Source organism: Melospiza georgiana, chromosome Z (assembly GCF_028018845.1).
Source record: "Melospiza georgiana isolate bMelGeo1 chromosome Z, bMelGeo1.pri, whole genome shotgun sequence".
NCBI classification, from domain to species: domain Eukaryota; kingdom Metazoa; phylum Chordata; class Aves; order Passeriformes; family Passerellidae; genus Melospiza; species Melospiza georgiana.
In genome coordinates, this window is record NC_080465.1 from 81,383,269 (window position 1) to 81,401,959 (window position 18,691).

Genomic DNA, 18,691 nt, shown 5'->3' on the forward strand with positions numbered 1-18,691 from the left:
GTCTTCTGGGCCTGGTGTCACCAGTGACTCACAGGAGAGGACATGTCACCCTCATTTTCTGTTTGGGTAAAGAAGACCAGAAGACCAGGACCTGTCTGCCCATTGTAGAGCTTCCCACACTCTTATTTTTGTGATATTTGATTTGCCTTTGAGGTCTCCATCTTTCCAGGTTTGGGTGAATAGGTCAGTCAGTGCTGGAGCTCTAGGCAGGGAAGGGATGACGTGAGCATTTCTTCTGAGGCTGGGACAGGGCCTTGCTGATGGGTTTCCATAGCACATCTGGAGTTCTCAGGGCCATTCTGAGAGCCCGCAGCCTTCCTCCTCTTCATCCTTGTGTGTAAATGAGCTATCTAGCACATCCTTGGCTGGCATGGCTCTTCAGTGTTGTCCAAAAAACACAACCACACAGGTTTGGTCCTTTCCCAGGTAGTCCAGAAAAATCTTGTAAGCTTAACCTCCTACTTGCAAGTCCATCAGATCAAATCCTTTGGTTCTGTATTATGACACAAGAATGGATAAAACCTTCATTTCTCTGGTGGAAGAAGGTCTCAAAGTGTTATTTGGTGTCCCTTCTGCAGATTGGAGAGGGTTGGGGAAGGTTCCTACCTGGGAAGGGAAGGAATGGAGCCAAAGGGGTTGGAGCTTCTGCATCCATTTTTATAACAGTTTCTGATGTTCTTACAGCATTATGTAATACTTTGAGGAGAAAGAAGCTAGAAAGTTTACCCTACTAAGATATTTAGAGTAATCTTATGGTTGGGGTTTTGTTGGGGTTTTTTTAAGGTGTATTTTGAGTTATTAAAATAATTAAGCCTTTGGTTTTCCCTATTAAAATTGGCGTGGTTTTTCTGGAGTAGGTCTAGGGAGGTACTTGGAGTGCAGTGCAAAAATTCTGCATAGCGGGAAGATTTGGCAGCAGCACAAGTTGGGTGTGTGAAAACCTCCACTGCAAAAAAACCTCAAAAAGGGCCTTTTACACAATAGCTGTTTTCTGGTCTGACCAGGGATAAGATCAAAGTTGAGGTACCATTTGAGGGACACCCCACAACTTGATCTAGGGATCTCCTGGGTGCAGATGTGAGACCCTTGTTATGCCAGGGGATATCTCAGAGGTTTCAGGGGGCCTGAGAACTCTGACAGCCTCCTGTTATTTTTCCTCTGGCCCACCAGAGGAAATTGAATATTGAATATTGAAATTTTTACATAGAATTGAACACGAATCCCATCCAGAATCCACTGATAACTTCAGGACACTTGGAACTTGTGCTGCTGCCAGGGTTGATCTGCATCTCCACCAGCACAGCCCACTTCACCCATACTTATCTTCACTGAGAGCAGCTACGTAGGTGATCACTGTGTTTCCATTTATGGCTTCTGCACTGGGGAAACTTATCTTCTTTTTCTGCAGATAGGATTTTCAAACTTGCACTGAAGCAGCAGAAAATATTAACTCTTGGGCTGGCAAAGGCAGCAGGATTAATTAGTTCATGCCTCAAAGAGCTCACTGCAAAGGTGAAAATTGCAGTGTAAGTGAAACATACGATTATTGCTAATTAAAATGCAAATGTTAGATTTGACAGCTAGTTTCCAAAGGAGGGCTGCTGGCAATGTGCATGAGCCTGGCTGTTCCTGAGAAGGTGCAGGGCTTGGCCAGAAGGATTGGCATAGGTTGGAGCAGCTTCTGGAATCAGTCTCTGGAGGGATGGTGTTTTCCCTCCCAGTCCCAAAGTGTGGCTCAGAGGTCCCATCTCCTGCTGGTGAGTGTGGACCAGAAATGATAGGTGGAGGAGCTCAAATAAGATCTCTGAGCAAGTCTTCAAGGACTGTTTGGGGAACTGAGAGAGACTGGGAGACCCTTGGTGTTTGAGGGACACGGCAGAGTAATGGGGAATTGTGTCAGCAGGAGGCAAAGGGCAGAGATCTTTGTGCCATTACAGCTGTTTCTTCAGTGTTTGTCAGCCTTGGCAGCCAGTTCTGTTCCTGCAGCATGGTGGGTTTGTTTAGCAGGAGCTGTGTGTGGAACATACACAGGATGGAGGAAGAGCAGTGCCACATCTCACCAGCACCAAGCCATGGCTTTCTGCTGGACTCCAGCTGCCTCTGGAGTCTGGGAATGGGCTTTTATGGTCTTTCAATGGTGCTGGTGAAGGGTTTTGCTGCTTGGGTGTTTTTGTAAAGAACGATCATCACTTGCATGCTCTCACCCACTCCGTGAGCATCACCCATGAGATTGGTGTGAGCAGCCCAGTTCCCACAGAAAGTCTGCAGAGAGACTAAAAGCTTCATTTTAGCATGAAGGAGCTTTACTGCCGGACACAAAGCCTTCAGAAGTGTGTGGGACTGTTTTTGGGGGTTGTATTTTCATTCTGGAGAATTCAGTCCCCTTCAGTAAGGTACCAGTAAAAAGTTGTTAATCTATGGCAATTGGTCAGAAATTTGGGGGAAATTCTGAGCTTGGCTGTGCTGGTGAGTTTGAACATGAGTGTATTCAGGCAGTTCTCAGTTGGGACTGTTAGCATCTTCAGCAGACATTTCAACAGTTTTTAATGCAGCAATTTTATTTAAAAAACAATTTGGTTTTCCATGTTAGTGTCAGTGCTTGATAAAGGTGAGGAAGGTAAACAGGGTGAAAGCCCCAGGACATGAGTTAGAGCCAGGAGACAAGCTGGTTTATTAAAATCACCTCTGATTGTGATCTAATTGGTAACTGTGTGCTGTATCCAGTGGCTTTTCTTGGTGAGCATTGATGTATGGGGATACCAATATTCTCGTTTCTCACAACAGCTGCGTTTCTGGAATTTGCAACATCTTGGATTGTCTGCAGAAAACCACTCCTAAAAGATAGGTCTACTGAATATTAATGAACAGTTTTTATTTTCAGTGTGTCTTTCAAAGCAAAAGGTGCATGTGCTGACCTGCAGCATTTGGCACAGAAATCTTGTGTGTGTATGTGAACAAGATGTTCAGTGTGGAGGATACAATTAATCCTTCAAACATCAAGCATGAGGGTGCATTTCTCCCAACCACCTTTTCAGCTGGTGCACATATTTCCCGTGTCAAAGGAGGTATTTCTCACTTCTCAGGATCCTACAAGGTTGGCTCTTCTCCAGGCCTTCCTGAAGTGATCTGCCTGACATCCACCACGGTTTTTATCCCTTCATGCCAATTGAACAACTCCTTTTGTGCCATTTGGTATTTCTCAGCCATTGGGAGATTTGGGTGAGGGTGTGGTAAGAAGGGAAGAAGAAGGTGTTTTAACTGTCAGTGGAAATAACCACAACCTTTCTAATTTCATTTATCTACAACTTGAAAACCAGGTAATTGCCTCTTTTAAAGTCAATACCACAATGTATTTGAACTTGCATGAAACTTACTGGGTTGTGGGGTGCAGAATGTCCAGCTGGAGTGATGCAGAAACCAGCACTGGAGTGTTTTGCTTCCAATTCCTTTTGTTGGATGAACACTTCCATATTTCATGTGCATCAAGGTCCATGTTGGACCAGTAGGTAACATCACCTTAGATAGTTCAGATTCTGCTGTGCAGTTGTCTGCCTGCCTCATCCAAATCAGGTGGCAGTGGTGGAGCTGGGACCTGGTCTGTGCCCTGGACTTGGCTGTTGTGTTCAAAAGCAGTTTGAGTGATGAATCCTTTTGATTTGAGGCTTTGAAGGCTGAGGTGGCCCTGCCCTTGCCTTAGCCCATGGCAGTGTCTGCAGGACCTCGTGTAGCCCCATGAGAATATCTGAGACATGAGAAACCCTCTTGAAGCTCTCAGCTCTCAACCAGTCCTAAAACACAGGCTTCCCTTTGTATTTCCCAGATTTCAGAGTACTTGGAAGAGTTGAATATTCTGCACTTGGTGGTGTCATGGGGTTTTAATAATTTTAGGTCACTTCAGAAGTCTTTCCTAAGTCTCTGAGCAAAGCTTTTGGAGCAATTGCCATGACAATATCCACCTTTCTCCCTAGAGACCTTGTGGGGTGTTTGGGTAGAGCTGGTCAGGTGAGTTATTCTGGTTTTCACATGAGTCATTATGCCTTGAGGGCTGAACAAGAAACCTGCAGTTTACTTGACAGCACAACAAGGAGAGAATAAAGGAGAACATCAGGCACAGCTCCTTAAGAGACAAAAATAGTTATTTGTGTAATGAGTCTCCTGGCGAACTGCAAGAGTCCTCAGCCGTGTGAATAACTGGACTCCAACAGTGGGGAAACTGACTGAGAAGTTTATTTGGGCCTGGGAGGGGAATGGAATGGAATGGAATGGAATGGAATGGAATGGAATGGAATGGAATGGAATGGAATGGAATGGAATGGAATGGAATGGAATGGAATGGAATGTTTCAGCTGGGAGGTATCCAACCATTATCCAGTCCAACTGCGTGCTCAATTCAGGGCTGATCAGAAGTTAAAGGGTGTTATTAAGGACATTGTCCAAATGCCCTTCAGCAGCTTTACAGGATGTGGGGTTGGTGAATATGCATAGTTAATACTCGTGAAGATAGAGAAGGTAAGTGTTATTTTTCCCCATGCATACACTAGAGCACTAGGGCCAGATCTTACCCTCATTAGAGATTCCCACAGTGTCATCCCTTTGCAATCTGTAAATAGAACATGTTAAAGGAGTCAGAGGAAGCCCCACAGTCAGGATGCTGGTCACGGGCATGGTTTTGTAGGTGCAGGCACGAGTGGCCTGGGAGCTGGAGCCCTCCTGTTCCGTCAGGTCGGTGGTTTTGGAGCGTGTGGGATGGAGTGGCCCTTGACTAAAGCAACCTGTTTGTTGTTTTCAGGAAGAGTGGGATCACAGCAGCAGTGGGAGCACAGGATCCCGGCCGGGGTCGAGCTCCAGGCAGGGCTCTGGATCCAGGTCTGGCAGCCACAGGAGAAGCAGCCAGTTCAGGCATTCAGCCAAGGTACACCTGGTGGAGGTGCTGGAACTGTGTCCCCCGCTTGCTGCTTCTTGGAGGCATCCCCCTCACGCCTGTTTGTGGTGTGTGTCACACAAAGTGTGGGTGCATGTCAGCTGGGAAGGGCACTGCAGAGACCTGTTTAATTCACTCATGGTGTGTGACCCACTGAGGTGTGCTGGTTGCCTTAGCTTTGGGAAAGAAGTCCCTAGTCAGCTGGTTAAGTGCAGAGGAAATCAGGGATTTTTTCAGTATTTGAAGTCTTGGAGTATTTCAGTTTTGAGAAATCAAGAGATGTCTGTAATTATTTGCTGTCAGGTCTTCATTAGAAGTTGAAGGATGAGTGGGCAGCACATTGATGGTGTTAAATGGTGACCTTAAGTCCAGCTGCTTTCTGTGTGAGCTGTCTGCAGGGCTGTATGGGAAGTCACCTTCCTACCGTGCAAAAGACTTTAAGAATTAACTTTTTATATCTGTATAGGTCCATCTACACCTTGAACTGAGACAGGGGACCATTCCTGTTAGTTTCAGTCAGCCTATGCCCTGTCTTCTCTTGGAGTTGGTCTCCTTTATGCACATGTCAGTGCCAGAAGTGGATGGCAGACTCTGAGGTTTGGAACCAGTGGTCAAAGTCCTGGTCCATTCATCCATTTCATCCTCCTGAAGATCTTGAGGAAATAGCTTTTCTTCTGTGTCATGCTGTGGTGGGAGAGGACCCACAGAACCAGGTTGTATCTGGAAAGTGATGGTCCTTTCTGGTGGGAATGAGACTCAACATATCCTTACCTCTTTGAGCAGGGATAATACTGTCTTCCTCAAAATTTCTATATTTTTGTCTGTATTTTTCACATGACAACTTGCGGTTTTCAACAAGGAAGCCCTGAATTGGAGCCTTTTCAGACAGTTCAGTATCTATCTCATCTTTTTTTATTTTCTACCAAAGTGCAGCCAGGGGTTGTAGGCAGCTGAGAAGGAGGAAAAGTGGGGGAAGCTCCTCAAGCTCAGAACTGAAAAATGCTTAAGTAATACATGGCACAGGATAATCTCTGAATTTATAGCAGGGACCCAGGCGGCAACTTGGTGTTGTTCTGTGTGCAGTGATGATTTAACCTGGTTGCAGTTGTGCAGCAAAGGGCATGATTTCCTATTTGTTTTCTGGAGGATGGTAACGAGGAGCAGCGAGAGGTGGGACGCTGAGCCGGGCTTTCTAAAGCTGCTGTGTGCATGCAAATGCTGACTTTGTGGGGAATTTGCTGAAGCTGCATGCATGGTAAACAGCCAGAGTCCACGTGGGCCCGTCCCTGTTTGTGTGGGCAGCTCCAGGGACTGGGCAGCAGTGGATGGAGGTCATGTGTGCTCACAGGGGCAGGAGGACAGAGGTTGTGGATGTACGTTTAAACCAGATTGTGTGCAGGATCTGATTTACTGGATGTCTCATCTCTCAAGTACTGGTGTTACTCGTGAAAGCGTCTCTCTCAATTATCATTCCGAGTGAATTAATTAATTTTCAGCTGTACTAACTCCTTCTCAGTGAAAAAGATTATCTAAAGCTGAGGGTTGGGTCACTGGGAGCTTCATGTTAAAATTGCTGATGGTTATAATTGCAGTCCTGGGGGGACTGACAGCAAGTCACTGCTTTTCTTAAATACATGCCATTTTTAATCTGTTTTTATACCTGGATTTGAGAATTGGCTTTTTGAAGTCTTATTATTAAGTCTTGGCATTGTGCTGTGAGCATTTTAGTAAGCTCCCTGCAGCCCAGGGCTGCAAGGCTGCTCCCTGTCCTGTGAGCTGACACAGAGACTGGTTCTAAAGACAGGTCATAGAGGACCAGAAGGGTGTCTTGAAATGGCCACAGTGACTCAGGACTTAATGACAAGGTGTGCTATCACTAGGCTCTTTTTGGCACCATTTATGGAGTCTGGCTGATGCTTGGAGTGTCTCCAAGAGGTTATGGGACATCTCCTAGGAGGACCAGGTCTGGGTGAGAGTGTCCAGCTGCTGCCTCGGACCTGCCTGACCTCCTCACCACCTGAAATGGATTTGTCTCTTCTTTGTGTATAAGCTGTGATAACCTGCACATGTGCGCTTCCATTATACTGCATTTGGATGCTTGTAAGGATTTAAGAAACTAATTCCTCTCCTTAGTGGGAGAAAATCGTGCTTACATTTGCCTAAAATAAAAAGCTCATCTTCTTCTGTAACTTATCACGGGAGTTATGTATTTCTGGTAATTTGTTTCTGAGCAGAGACATGTCAACTTGCAGATCCCCAGGGGTTAAAATCATAATCCATAAACCCCTTGGAGGAGACTAAAAAGGGAGCAGTGTGTCTGTGTTTGGAGTATCTGGTGTTTAAATTGGTTGTGCTGGAAATGACTGCAGAATGTAACCATCTGTTCACTAAGGACGTGTGTCCTGACATTGGTTGGGAAAGCGTTGCTCAATTTGTGAGCAGATTGAGCTCTGGGACTTCATTAAGAAATGGTCACATTTTTTTGTGAGTTTATAATGTCTTAGTTAATATTAATAATACTTAAAAATGACAGAAGGTTTATGACGGGGAGAGATGGAATCCACATTCTCTAGCATGTATTTTGCCGGAGTGGGACCATTTGGACTGAGTTGCTTAAATAGTCTGAATATGTGCAAGATTATGAGTAATCTGAACAAGAAATGTTGAGGGGAAAATTGGTTAATATGGACTCCTAATTTGCAATGCATTCAATCCGTCCAGACTGAGTCAAGTCTGATTTCTTGAATGGTCTTGAATGGCAAAATCCAGCTGCTTTACTTCACCTGTAAAGGGTGGAGGGGGCATGTGCAGGGAGGGCATGTGAGGATTGATGACTGTGAAGGGGCTTTGAGTAACATATGTGAGGTCTTTGCTTTAGATGATCGTGCTTTGGGTTGTCCATTTTGACAAAAGCAGCTGCCTGCACAGGAAGATTCAAGGTGTTTCACATCTGGCTGGAGATTCCTTTTAATGCCCATGGGGAAAGGCCTTGGGGGTGCTGGGGCCAGGGGTTGGACATGGGGCCAGGGGCTGGACACGAGCCCAGGGTGCCCAGGGGGACAGGAGGCCAATGGCCCCTGGGCTGTCCCAGCCAGGCTGTGACACAGCCCCAGGGCAGGGCCTGTCCCTGTGCCGGCCCTGCTGAGGCACCTGCAGTGCTGGGGACAGCTCTGGGCCCTCAGCACAAGAGAGACACCGAGGGGCTGGAGCGTGTCCAGGGCAGGGAACGGAGCTGGGAAGGGGCTGGAGCCCCAGGAGAGGCTGAGGGAGCTGGGAAGGGGCTGAGCCTGGAGCAGAGGAGGCTCAGGGGGGCCCTTGTGGCTCTGCACAGCTCCTGACAGGAGGGGACAGCCGGGGGGAACAGGGACAGGAGCAGAGGGAACGGCCTCAGGCTGGGCATGGGCAGGCTCAGGGTGGACATGAGGAGAAATTTTGTTATGGAAAGGATTGTTAAGCCTTGGAACAGGCTGCCCAGGGCATTGGTGGAGCCCCCATTCCTGGAAGTGTTCAAGGAACGCCTTGATATGGCACTCAGTGCTCTGGGCTGGGTGACAGGTGGGGATCAGGCACAGGTTGGACGCAGTCTTGGAGGTCATTTCCAACCTAAATGATTTTGTGAATCTGTGCCTGGCCCCTGGACTTTGGTGGATCGTGCTTGTCGACATGGGGCAGGAGGACAGGGCTGGAGTCAGAGCTGAGCTTGTGCATTTTCTGCTCTGTGTTGTGCACAGCTCTGTGTCCCCAAGGCTGACACTGTCACTCACTCCTTGCCTTCATGGTGCACTTGTGCAGCAGGTGAGGGGTCTCTGCATTGCATGGATTCACTCAGGAACACAGGATCCCTTGTGCAGAGCCAAGACACCTCCGTGGCTGGTGGGAGAGGCTGTGCCCTGGTCAGGATAGCTCCATGTGCCTCCTGACAAGTAACCACCTTTCCATCTCTCCTAGAATGGCAACAAGGAGAGCAACCTTGACATGCTGGGCACAGACATCTGGGCTGCCAACACCTTTGACTCCTTCAGGTAAGCTGGTTTTAAATTCCTTTAAGGGAGGGTGGACTTTTAGGATGGACCATGCATTGTCTTAGCCCTTGCTGGTATGTCCATCCTGCTGGTACCCAGGCACCAGAGAATACCCTGGTAAGGCTGACATCACTGCTTCTCCTCCTCCCCATCCCCAATTAGCCTGTAGCACCAAGCACAGTCTATTTAAAGCATCCCGTGTGATTTGGAGCGGCCACTGGATGGGTTTGCAGTCCAAACACCTGAAACCAGTACCAGTACAATTACTTTTAGTCACCCCAGAACTGCACAGGCAAAACTTGAGTCAGCTCTGAGCTGCTGCTTTGGCATTTTACTCTCCCATTAGTTGGAGGAACCATTATGTGTTGGCTTCTTAACTGCTGGGAAGAGCACTTCAGCTGCTGTCTCAGTGAAAGCAGTGAAATATCCTTCCTGTCCAGTTTTATGCATAATCTGCATAATCTTGAGTCACTGGAGCAGACAGGTTGTGCAGGACCAGAGAGAACATCATTTCATGGACCTGTTGCAATACCCTCTTGGTACAGAGAGCGAGTATATCTTGCAGGGTGTCTTCTGTATCAAAATTAGAGGCTTAGATCAAGCCCCAAGAGCTCCTCAGCATACCTAAAAAACAAGAAAAAATGAAAAGAGATGCATGAGTGTGAAGGTTGGAGGCTCACATCCACGTGCTCTGCAGCAGGGAGTGGTGCTTCCAGAAATGCCAGCTTTCCTTGTCTGCAGGCTCCAGTGTGCCCTCTGCTCCTCAGCTCAGTGGTGTTTAATTAGTAGTGGACTTCCTTTCTCTGTTTTTCCCTGTTTTTCTCTCCTAGTGGTGCAACGTGGGACTTGCAGCCTGAAAAACTAGATTTCACCCAGTTTCACAGAAAGCTGCGAAACACCTCCAAACACCCATTGCCTCACATAGACAGAGAAGGGTGAGTGCTGTGTCTGCAATACTGTGCTCTCCAGGAAGGTCAATAACTTCTCCCTTGCTCTAGGAACTCTGGCTTGGTGGCACACCTCACACAGAGGACATGGGAAGAAGCACTGGACTGTTCAGAGAGTTTGAGAGTGCCATGATCAGTCTGTCTGGCTCCTCTGTCATCCACTTCTGAGCTGGGGCAGAGTTCTTCTCTGTATTTTTGCATTGCCTGGTACATCTCAGTGTTTAAATAACTCTGGATCCAAGTCCTAGATCCTGGTGTTCTAAATTTAGACATCTCTGGATATTGGAGGAAAGATCCTGGCTTAGTGCTGACCTGGTTACAGTTGCTGTGAATGACACTGTTCTTCCCAGCAAGAGTTCAGGGAAGGAGAGAGCATCAATGTGTTTCATAAAACTGTGAAAACATTCAACAGCTCCCTTTGGTTGTGACAGCCTACACAGGTTTCCCTGGTATTTCTGGATTCCTTACTGGTTGTTGGTTGGTCAAACCAAGTAAATGTGTGCTGCACCAAGTGGCTCACCAGCGTTGCCCAGATGGGAATCACCATTTCCCTGCAGGTTCTCTGCAGATGGAGAAACAATCACTCCCACTCAGGAGGGTGCAGCCAGGTAGGAGCTGGGCTCTTCTGCCCTGTAACAAATGACAGGATAAGTGTAAAGGCCTCACATTGCATATGGGGATGTGTAGGTTGGATGTTAGGAACAGTTTCTTCATGGAAAGGGTTGTCCAGGCCTGGCACAGCTGCCCAGGGCAGGGATGGAGTTGTCATCCCTGAAGAGGTTTAAAAACCATATGGATGTGGCACTTGGGGACACTGGTCAGTGGTGCCCTTGGCAGGGCCAAGGGAATGCTTGGACTTGGTGCTCCCAAAGGTCTTTTCCAACCATAACAATTCCATGATTCTATAGATTGAGTTTTCCTTATGCTATCGCTCAGAGCATAGAGGAAGGAAAAAATTAGAACAGGTCTAAAAGATGGGGTTGCAGCTGATGTTCCATCACTGCCATGTTGTTTGCACGAATGGAAATCTTCTCTTGGAGACATTTTTATGCTGGTAATTTGGTTTTGCCAAATTACTGGCCAGTGCCATATGCCTGGTCTGTACATCTTGTTTAGAAGACAAGTTTAGAATTGTTATTAGAACAGTTGATTGGAAACAATTAGAAACATCCAGCCAGGCCAGAAATCCCATAGCAGCCCAGGCTCAGCATCTGCAGTAGGCTCCTGTACCATACAGGGACAGGAAGACTCAGACAACCTTTTTTTCTGCTCTGTAAGGTATACTGCAGATTTATAAAGAGCAATTTTCAGAACATTTGGGACAACACAACACTAAATTTCTAAGCCACAAAGTCTCTTAGTCAAGTTCAATCCGATTTTTTCATATGAGTTTGAAAAATGGGATGAAGGGGCCCTCTGTAAAATAAGATATAATGTGCTTCCTCTGTAAAAAAAGATATAATATGCTCCATGGTTGATGGCACTTGCCAAGTGATCCTGTCAGTGACAGCTGCTGCAGGGAGGATGGAGCAGGGTTGTTGTTGTGTTTTTCCTCTAGTTCTTGTTGTATTGTGAATGCCCACATTGCAAACAGGTAGAGGAGGCAGTGTGGAGGTGAGATATTTAATCACTCCTAAATGTTGCAGCTGTTAAAGTGGAGTAAAAATTATTGTATCTGCAGAAAAGTTAAGCAGATGCTATCAGCATAAAACAGTGCATGTTCCAAAATGCATGCCATGTAAGTAACCTGGCTAGGACAGAGGAAGCACAAAGAAAGACAAAATTGTTCTTACGTTTTTTGGTTTCTAAAGCTGACTGTATTGTGCATTCATCAGCTCTCCGTGGTGAATCTGTGCCGAGATTCAGCTTGCTGAGCCTCCATGAATCTCCACCTGCTAGCTAGGCATTTTCCCCTCTTGCTTGAATGGGAAGCTTTTTTAAAAAATTTAGCTGTGCAGTGAAAAAAATAATAGGGAGAAAAAAAGAGACTATGCTGTTCAGTGTGTGTTTTCAACACTAAAAGAACCATTTTATTCCTCAGTCTGATCAGTTGCCCAAGGCTGGCCATGGAGTTGCATCCAGTTGTGTGACCTCAAGTGACTTTTGGTTGGGTGAAGCGTTTTCCTCCAAGGAGACACCTGCTTTTACAGGGAGATGCTGTTTGGTGGCATGCTGAATAATCACAAGTGGAACAGTTTAGGAAAAGCAGGGAGCTGTGCTGTGTTTCTGACCTGAATTCATCTGGATTTAATTTCCAGTGCTAGCTCTTGCTCTGCTTGTACTCTTCCAGATCAAACATCCTTTTGTAGCTGGTATTTTCTCTTCGTTCCAGGTATCTCCCAAGCACATGTATCACTTGAGTTTTTCAGGTGCTCTAAGGAATTTCCCTGTGGCCTCTTTGAAACGCAGCTGCCAGCACTGCCTGTGGTCCTGTAGCTGGGGCTCAGCCATGCTGTCTCCAGAGGAAAGCTGCCTTCTTCCCTCTAATCCCTGCCTCCTCTTCATCCCTGTGCCTTTTTGCCACAGTTCAGCATCAGAAATTCAGCCTGGGACAGTCCCCACCCTTTTCAGATGACCTTTTCCTACAATACACTTGTGTTCTGCACTGCAGCTGGCATGGTTTGTACCCAGATGTGTGACATGATTTTTCTCATCTATATGAATATATAGATATAAATATTTTTTTCAGATGTGTGCTTCTGTATGTGTATGCACACTATTTTTTTGCCTTTGTAAGTCAGTCAGAATTTCATCTATGATGGAAAGTCAGTTATTGAGCACCTCTGATTTCCAGTAAATACAGAATCACAGAATGGTTTGGGTTGGAAAGGATCTTCAAGATCACCTAGTCCAGCCCCCCTGCCATGGTCAGAGATACCTTTTACTAAACCAGGGTTCTCAAGTTGATTAGGGTTAATTAAATTGCTTCCCTTCAGTTTGCTGGATTTTGAGCCTGGTACTTCAGCATGTGCCATTTTACTCAATTTTTTCCTCCCATTTTCTCTAATTCCAAGATCTGTTTTTCTCTGACTTCTAGGCACTGATTACCTGAGTCTGCTGCTACCAAAGTCTCTGCTGTATCTTATTTAACAGTATCTTGCTTCTAACTGACAAAAAAAAAACATTTTATCATTCTTGCATAATGAAGAAAGACCATCTCTGTTGTTTGTGAACGTAGAAGGATGATAATTATTGACCATTTCTTTCTTTTTCTGTATCATCATCTTTGCGCCAAACTGGTAATTATCTTTGAATTGTTTTTTTCATTTCTTATTCCAAGAAAGTCCTTCAGCTGCCAATTCTATGTATGGTGTGTGAGTGCTTGACTTCTCATCCCAATTTCTTTGTCTTTCAAATTGTCTGTTTATATTTATATTGATTGCTGCTTCCTGTCTGAGGTGTGTGTTTGCTGATTTTCAACACCTTTCTCATCAGGGGAGCTGGAGCTCCCGTGGAGACCAGCAAATGAGCAGTGCTTCAAAGGAAACGTTTTTCATTACTCTCTTTGTGCTCTCATTTCTGCTGTCCAGGTGGGCTGTGCTTTCAGTTTTGCTTGGTCTGGGCTCAGGACTGCCTTTGGTTTTCTCACTGCTGCTACTACCAAAAGTGTTTGCAAGCTGTGGCAGATGGTGCAGGTGGAGAGGACTGAGCAAAGCATTTAATTTTGTATTAACAGCTTTACGCCTGCGTGGGAGTGTTTTGGAGGCACAGCACACTTGCTCCAGAGAGAGCCTCTTTGTTTCCATGAGAGGCCTTTGCAGCAACAACTGATATTCCCCTTGTGCTGTAATAGAAAATTACCTGTGTCTCCAATGAGTTTTCACGTGCTTTTGTTTTGTTTTCTTCTTGCCACAGGCTTGGAAAGGGGAAGTACGAGGATGGTGACAGCATCAACCTGAACGACATAGAGAAAGTCCTTCCAGTGTGGCAGGTAGGTGATGAGGACACCTGCCCCTGCCATGGTGGGGACCAGCAACAGAGCCTTCCCTGCCTTCTGTTCCCTTAGGAAACCTCCTCAGGAGTGGGAGAGCTGCTGGGCTGTGGTCCCTTAGGGGCTGGGATGGAGATTTGTGCCTCTGGTTTCAGTTGTTGGTGCTGGGCAAGGGCAGTTAGCACGCAGATTTTGTTGGGAGGTCATAACACTGAGGGCAGTATGTACCTATGTATGTATAAATGTGGATGAGCACAGGGCTCATATGTTGAAGAAAAGGATATTCTGTAAAGCATCGACCCCTCCTGACAGCTCCAAAATAAATTGCTGCCAGGAAGCCAGCAGTGCCTGTGTGTTGACCCAGGTATTGCCCCTTTAGGCAGTGCCCATGTTTACATGCAGTGATAATCCATGTGTGTGTTCTCTCCAGCCTGTTCTTTCCCCAGATCTCTCTTTGCAGTTTGGGCAGTTCTGGTTAAATGACCTCTGAAGCGTGGATGTTGTGGAATAGCAGGATGAGACCCTGCAGTTCAGAAGAGAGGTTGAAAAAGTCAATTTGTCAGCATCATATAGTCTTCCATTTTACAGAGCCCTAGTCCTCAAAGGAGCTGAGTTCCCTAAGTTAGGCAAGTTTCAGAGGATGCTCAGCGTGTTTTTGCTGAAACCTCTTTGCCTCTAGAGGCAAGGATGAAAACATCTCATGTGCTGTGTTAGTGTTACCCTTTTCAGTGCTGAGCCAAGAGCTCACCAAGTGTGGGAATTTTGAATGAATTAGAAATGAGACCTCTGAGTAGGTTTAGATGGTGTGATTTTTTTTTTTTAATATTTTACATAGGCAGGAAGGCTGAGTTTGGCTCGCATCTTCATTGCGTGGTTCAGAAGGTCACAAGACCTCTAGTTACAAGACCTTTTAAGGATTTATTAACTAATAAACAATAAACTGCCAACAAGGATATTTATGTTTTTGACCTAACCCTTAAATATTTTGTCTTATGGACCTGTGCTGCAGTGTGAGCTTTCTTAGCCAATCATGTTGTGATACACAAACCTACAGCACTGCATTCTAAACTCCTTGTTCACCTCTGTAACCACTTTTATTTTTCCTATGTCTTAAACTCTAAAGCTCTAAACTTTCTTCTACTTAGCTTAGCCTGTGTCTGCCTTAAACAATAAATCTACATTCTCGCTTTTAGTACTTGAGTTTGGGAGCCTTTTCCAAAGTCTCAAATCAAATCTTGTGTTTAATTCTAAGCTTTGGTTTACAGCCCCAAAGTTCTGAGAATTCCTTGCATTTTGGATTCCAGCAGCCAGGCTTCTTGCTCCCACATCATGTGAGGAAGAGCTTTGCTCATCCTGCAGACCATGTGACAATCTGCCTTACTGTTTCTTTTGGGTGAACTATTTGGCACTGAGTGCATGAAGGAGTGGAGAAGGGCAGCTGACTTTGGCAGGGAGGAGCACTGCCTGCAGCTGCTTCCTGCTCAGTCTCTTCCATGTTTGGTATGTCTGGACTTTAGGTCACAGGGAAAAAACATCAGGTTCAGCTGATACAAACCCCATTAATTCTGCAAAATAAGGTTAGTTTCCCTGGGGGATAATTGGAAATGAAGAATCAAACCATCTTTGGTGCGAGGAGCTGATTACCTTCAAGAGGGTTTTAATCAACAGCTGTTAAATAAGCTAGGTCCTCCTGGTCTGGCTATCATTTCATCATGTCCTAAGAGTACATTGAATATAATGAATTCACTCCAATATATACATTAATATCTGGCTTAATTATTGGTGTGACATCTCAAAGCTGGAAGATCTAGTGGGAATGCTGGATGTGATGTTTTGTTCGTGCCTCAGGCAGACTTGTGCTGTGCTGCATTGATTTGCAGACATGCTTACCTTGGCATGTGCAGGCAGCCATATGTGTCTGTGGGAGCTAGGACCCAGGTGGCTCTGGGTGAGGGTTGATCTTGTTCAACATGGACAAGTGAAATACTTGCAGACAGCTGGCTTAATCCTGACATATCATTGTTAACTGGATTTGAATGCAGCCGTGCAATGCTGACAGTGATTTTACTGCTCCGGATCCCTTGTTTTAAATGGCTCTGTGGAGCAGTGGAGGGGGGGGCATAAGGGAAGATGTTCCTTTGTGTGAGCCTCTGAAAGGAAAATCCTTCACCCCGTGGGGTTGTTGCATTCATGGGTGTTGCATCCTGAGGAAGAGGCTTTTCAGGTTGGTGATACATAAACTCCTGTTCTGGGTTTGAGAGCTCATGGGCCGCTTGCAGCAGGCAAGCACAGATGGAGGGGCCAATCTGAGCATCCTCCAGCTCCACTGGGGTAGTCTGAGCATCCTCCAGTGTGACTGAACCAGTCCAAGCGCCCTCCAGCACAACTGGGGTGGTCCAAGCATCCTCCAGCACAATTCAGATGGAAGTGTTTAGCTGCTAGGTGTTCTTCAGCAGCCATGGAAAGGTTAAAAGCACCATGTTTGAGATAGATAGGGAGCCTTGCTTACAGGCTGCTTGGAGATTTGCGTGCCTTTGGTGCTAAAGTGTGATAGACATAGGACATGAATCTGGAACTAATCTCCAGTGTACATCCAGGTCTGTATGGGTGTCTACAGAGACATGCAGAGATGTCCCTAATTAAGCAGAATATTGTGGTTGTCTGGGGGTTGAGCAGACTATTCTGGATATCTGGGTGTTAATATCCCCCTATTCATGAGTTTTTCTGCTGAAAACTATCAATAGTATTTTAACAAAATATTGCAGGGAAAGCCTATGACTATTTGGTAATTAAAAGGTGGAAAAATAAACAAAGCAAAATAGGCGACCTTTCCCCAGATCCTCTTCTTTGTTTGGAATTTGTGCATCCCAGTCCTCAGGGATGCTCTCACAGCATGGTGTGCTCTGCCATCTCGTGGACATGCACAGGCTTCACAACTCCTTCTCCACAACTCGTAATTTGGAGCTTTCTCTTGGCCCATCCTTTCAAAATTCATCTGAGGTGCTTGTTTTTACTGGTGAACAGGTTTTTATTTTTGAAAGCTTCATGACCAGGAGCTCGTGAGGTCATTGCCTTGGCTCAGCTCATGAGCCATTACCTCTTCATCCTTCCTTACTCATAAGAGTCTGCAGTAGGATTTGGGCACTAATTCACCAAAATGCTGCCAAAAATTACTCTTTTGAAGGTAAGTGTTCTTGATTCATAAGGCCTGCTTTTTGCTGCACACCAGGGAGCATCTGCAGCATAGGGAGGTGCAGCTCAGATGCAGAAAGAGTCTTTATCATCCTCTCCATTTCCACACCAGCTGTTTTGTTGGAGGAGACCACATAACCACCTTGGCGTCATGAAGACGTCACAGGGAGGGCTGACTCAATGCCTTTTGCTTTTGCTCCCTTTGGCAGGCACTTGGGAAGTTGTTCAGGCTTGGATGTGTCACATGCAAGTGCTCTGGTCCCAGATTTAGTCTTCAGAGTCCTTGGCAAGCAAGCCCTTGGCAAAATGTACATTTACCAGAGAAAATAACCCAAGAGTTCATGTTCCACAAGATCATAGGATCATGGAATGGCTTGGGTTGGAAGGGAACTTAAAGCTCATCCCTTTCCAATGCCCCTGCCATGGGCAGGGACACCTTCCACTCTCCCAGGTTGATCCAAGCCCTGTCCAGCCTGGCCTTGGACACTTCCAGGGATCCAGGGGCAGCCACAGCTTTTCTGAGCAAGATCCACCCTGCTCCTTCCTGTGGAACTGCTGCAACTCACAAAGGACACAGGAGGCTGCATGTCACAGGGCTGTGCTGTAAATGCTGCTAGACACAAGCAGAGAGTTTTGGGATGTGTCCCAAGTGGTTTCTGGACTTGTGTACTGCAGAGTTTGGCTTTCAATTTGCTGAACTCGTGCCTTTGGGATGGGCTTGTCCTCCTTTGAATGTGGGAATGTGCCTTCACTGCCCAACTGCTCCTTGTTTTGTGTTTTAGGAGGGGGAAATGTGGCAGTTCTGAAAGGCATACTGGGCTTTATTGTTGTAATGGGATAAACTTGGAAGATGGCATTGATATCATTTGGTTTGGCATCTTACTGCCTTCAGCTCATCTCCTTCCGTTTCCTTACTGATTCTTGACCCTTTTTGTCATATGCTTGCAGTTACAATAAACTGCTTGTTTCTCTTCTGGCTGCAGTCGTCATCCAGCTTCCTTGTTGGAAGAGAAACAAGGGAGAAGCTCCTTAGGAGAAAGGCAGACTCCAAGTTGTTCACATTCCTCTTAGCACTGCTGCGTTCCTGATTTTGTCCAAACAGGATTAGAAGCACCAGGATTCCTGATCCGGTTTGTAGTTCAGCCTATAGGCACTTAGGCAAACAGATTTGTTATTTAAACTCTTCCTTTTCACACATGCCTGTGTTTGAAAGCAAAAGCAAGCAAGCTGCAGGTTCTTCCTTTAGCCTTGATGTTGTGCTGCTTTTCTCCTGGTGCTGGAAAACCACCTGAATTGAGGGACCCACAGGCATCTTTGCCCATTTTCCTTGGGACCTCTTTTCACGGACAAGTATTTTCAAATCAGACCTTACAGTTCATGTGAGTAAAGGTGGGACCTGTGCATGGGCTGGTCACTTGGGGTTCCTGCTCCAGGTGAGACATGGACACGCTGGGACATGGATTGTTGCACCTCAGTGTAGGGCTCTAGGAAGGGCTGAATGATTCCCATCTGAGGTACCCATGTTCCTTCCCTGTCAGCTCTGTAGGGTGCAGAGATAGACCAGTTCTCATGTGGGTTTGGTCAGATATGGAAAGTTCCTAAAGAGAGATAAGCCAACCCAGGTGTCCAGGGGGAGAGGATAGGTTTTGGGCAAGCAATCCCTTTGCTGTTGCTCTGC

At 46.1% G+C, this 18,691-nt stretch overlaps 1 protein-coding gene across 2 annotated transcripts in view; it reads left to right on the top strand.

Annotated features, from left to right (window-relative positions):
• Positions 1-18,691, top strand: part of CTIF (cap binding complex dependent translation initiation factor) — a 146,894-nt gene that overhangs the window by 35,580 nt on the left and 92,623 nt on the right. For both annotated transcript variants that reach the window (XM_058044210.1, XM_058044211.1), the window contains exons 4-6: positions 8,870-8,943; positions 9,774-9,878; positions 13,746-13,821. In XM_058044210.1, the coding sequence (XP_057900193.1) occupies positions 8,870-8,943; positions 9,774-9,878; positions 13,746-13,821 (255 nt within the window). The remainder of the gene's footprint in view (positions 1-8,869; positions 8,944-9,773; positions 9,879-13,745; positions 13,822-18,691) is intronic.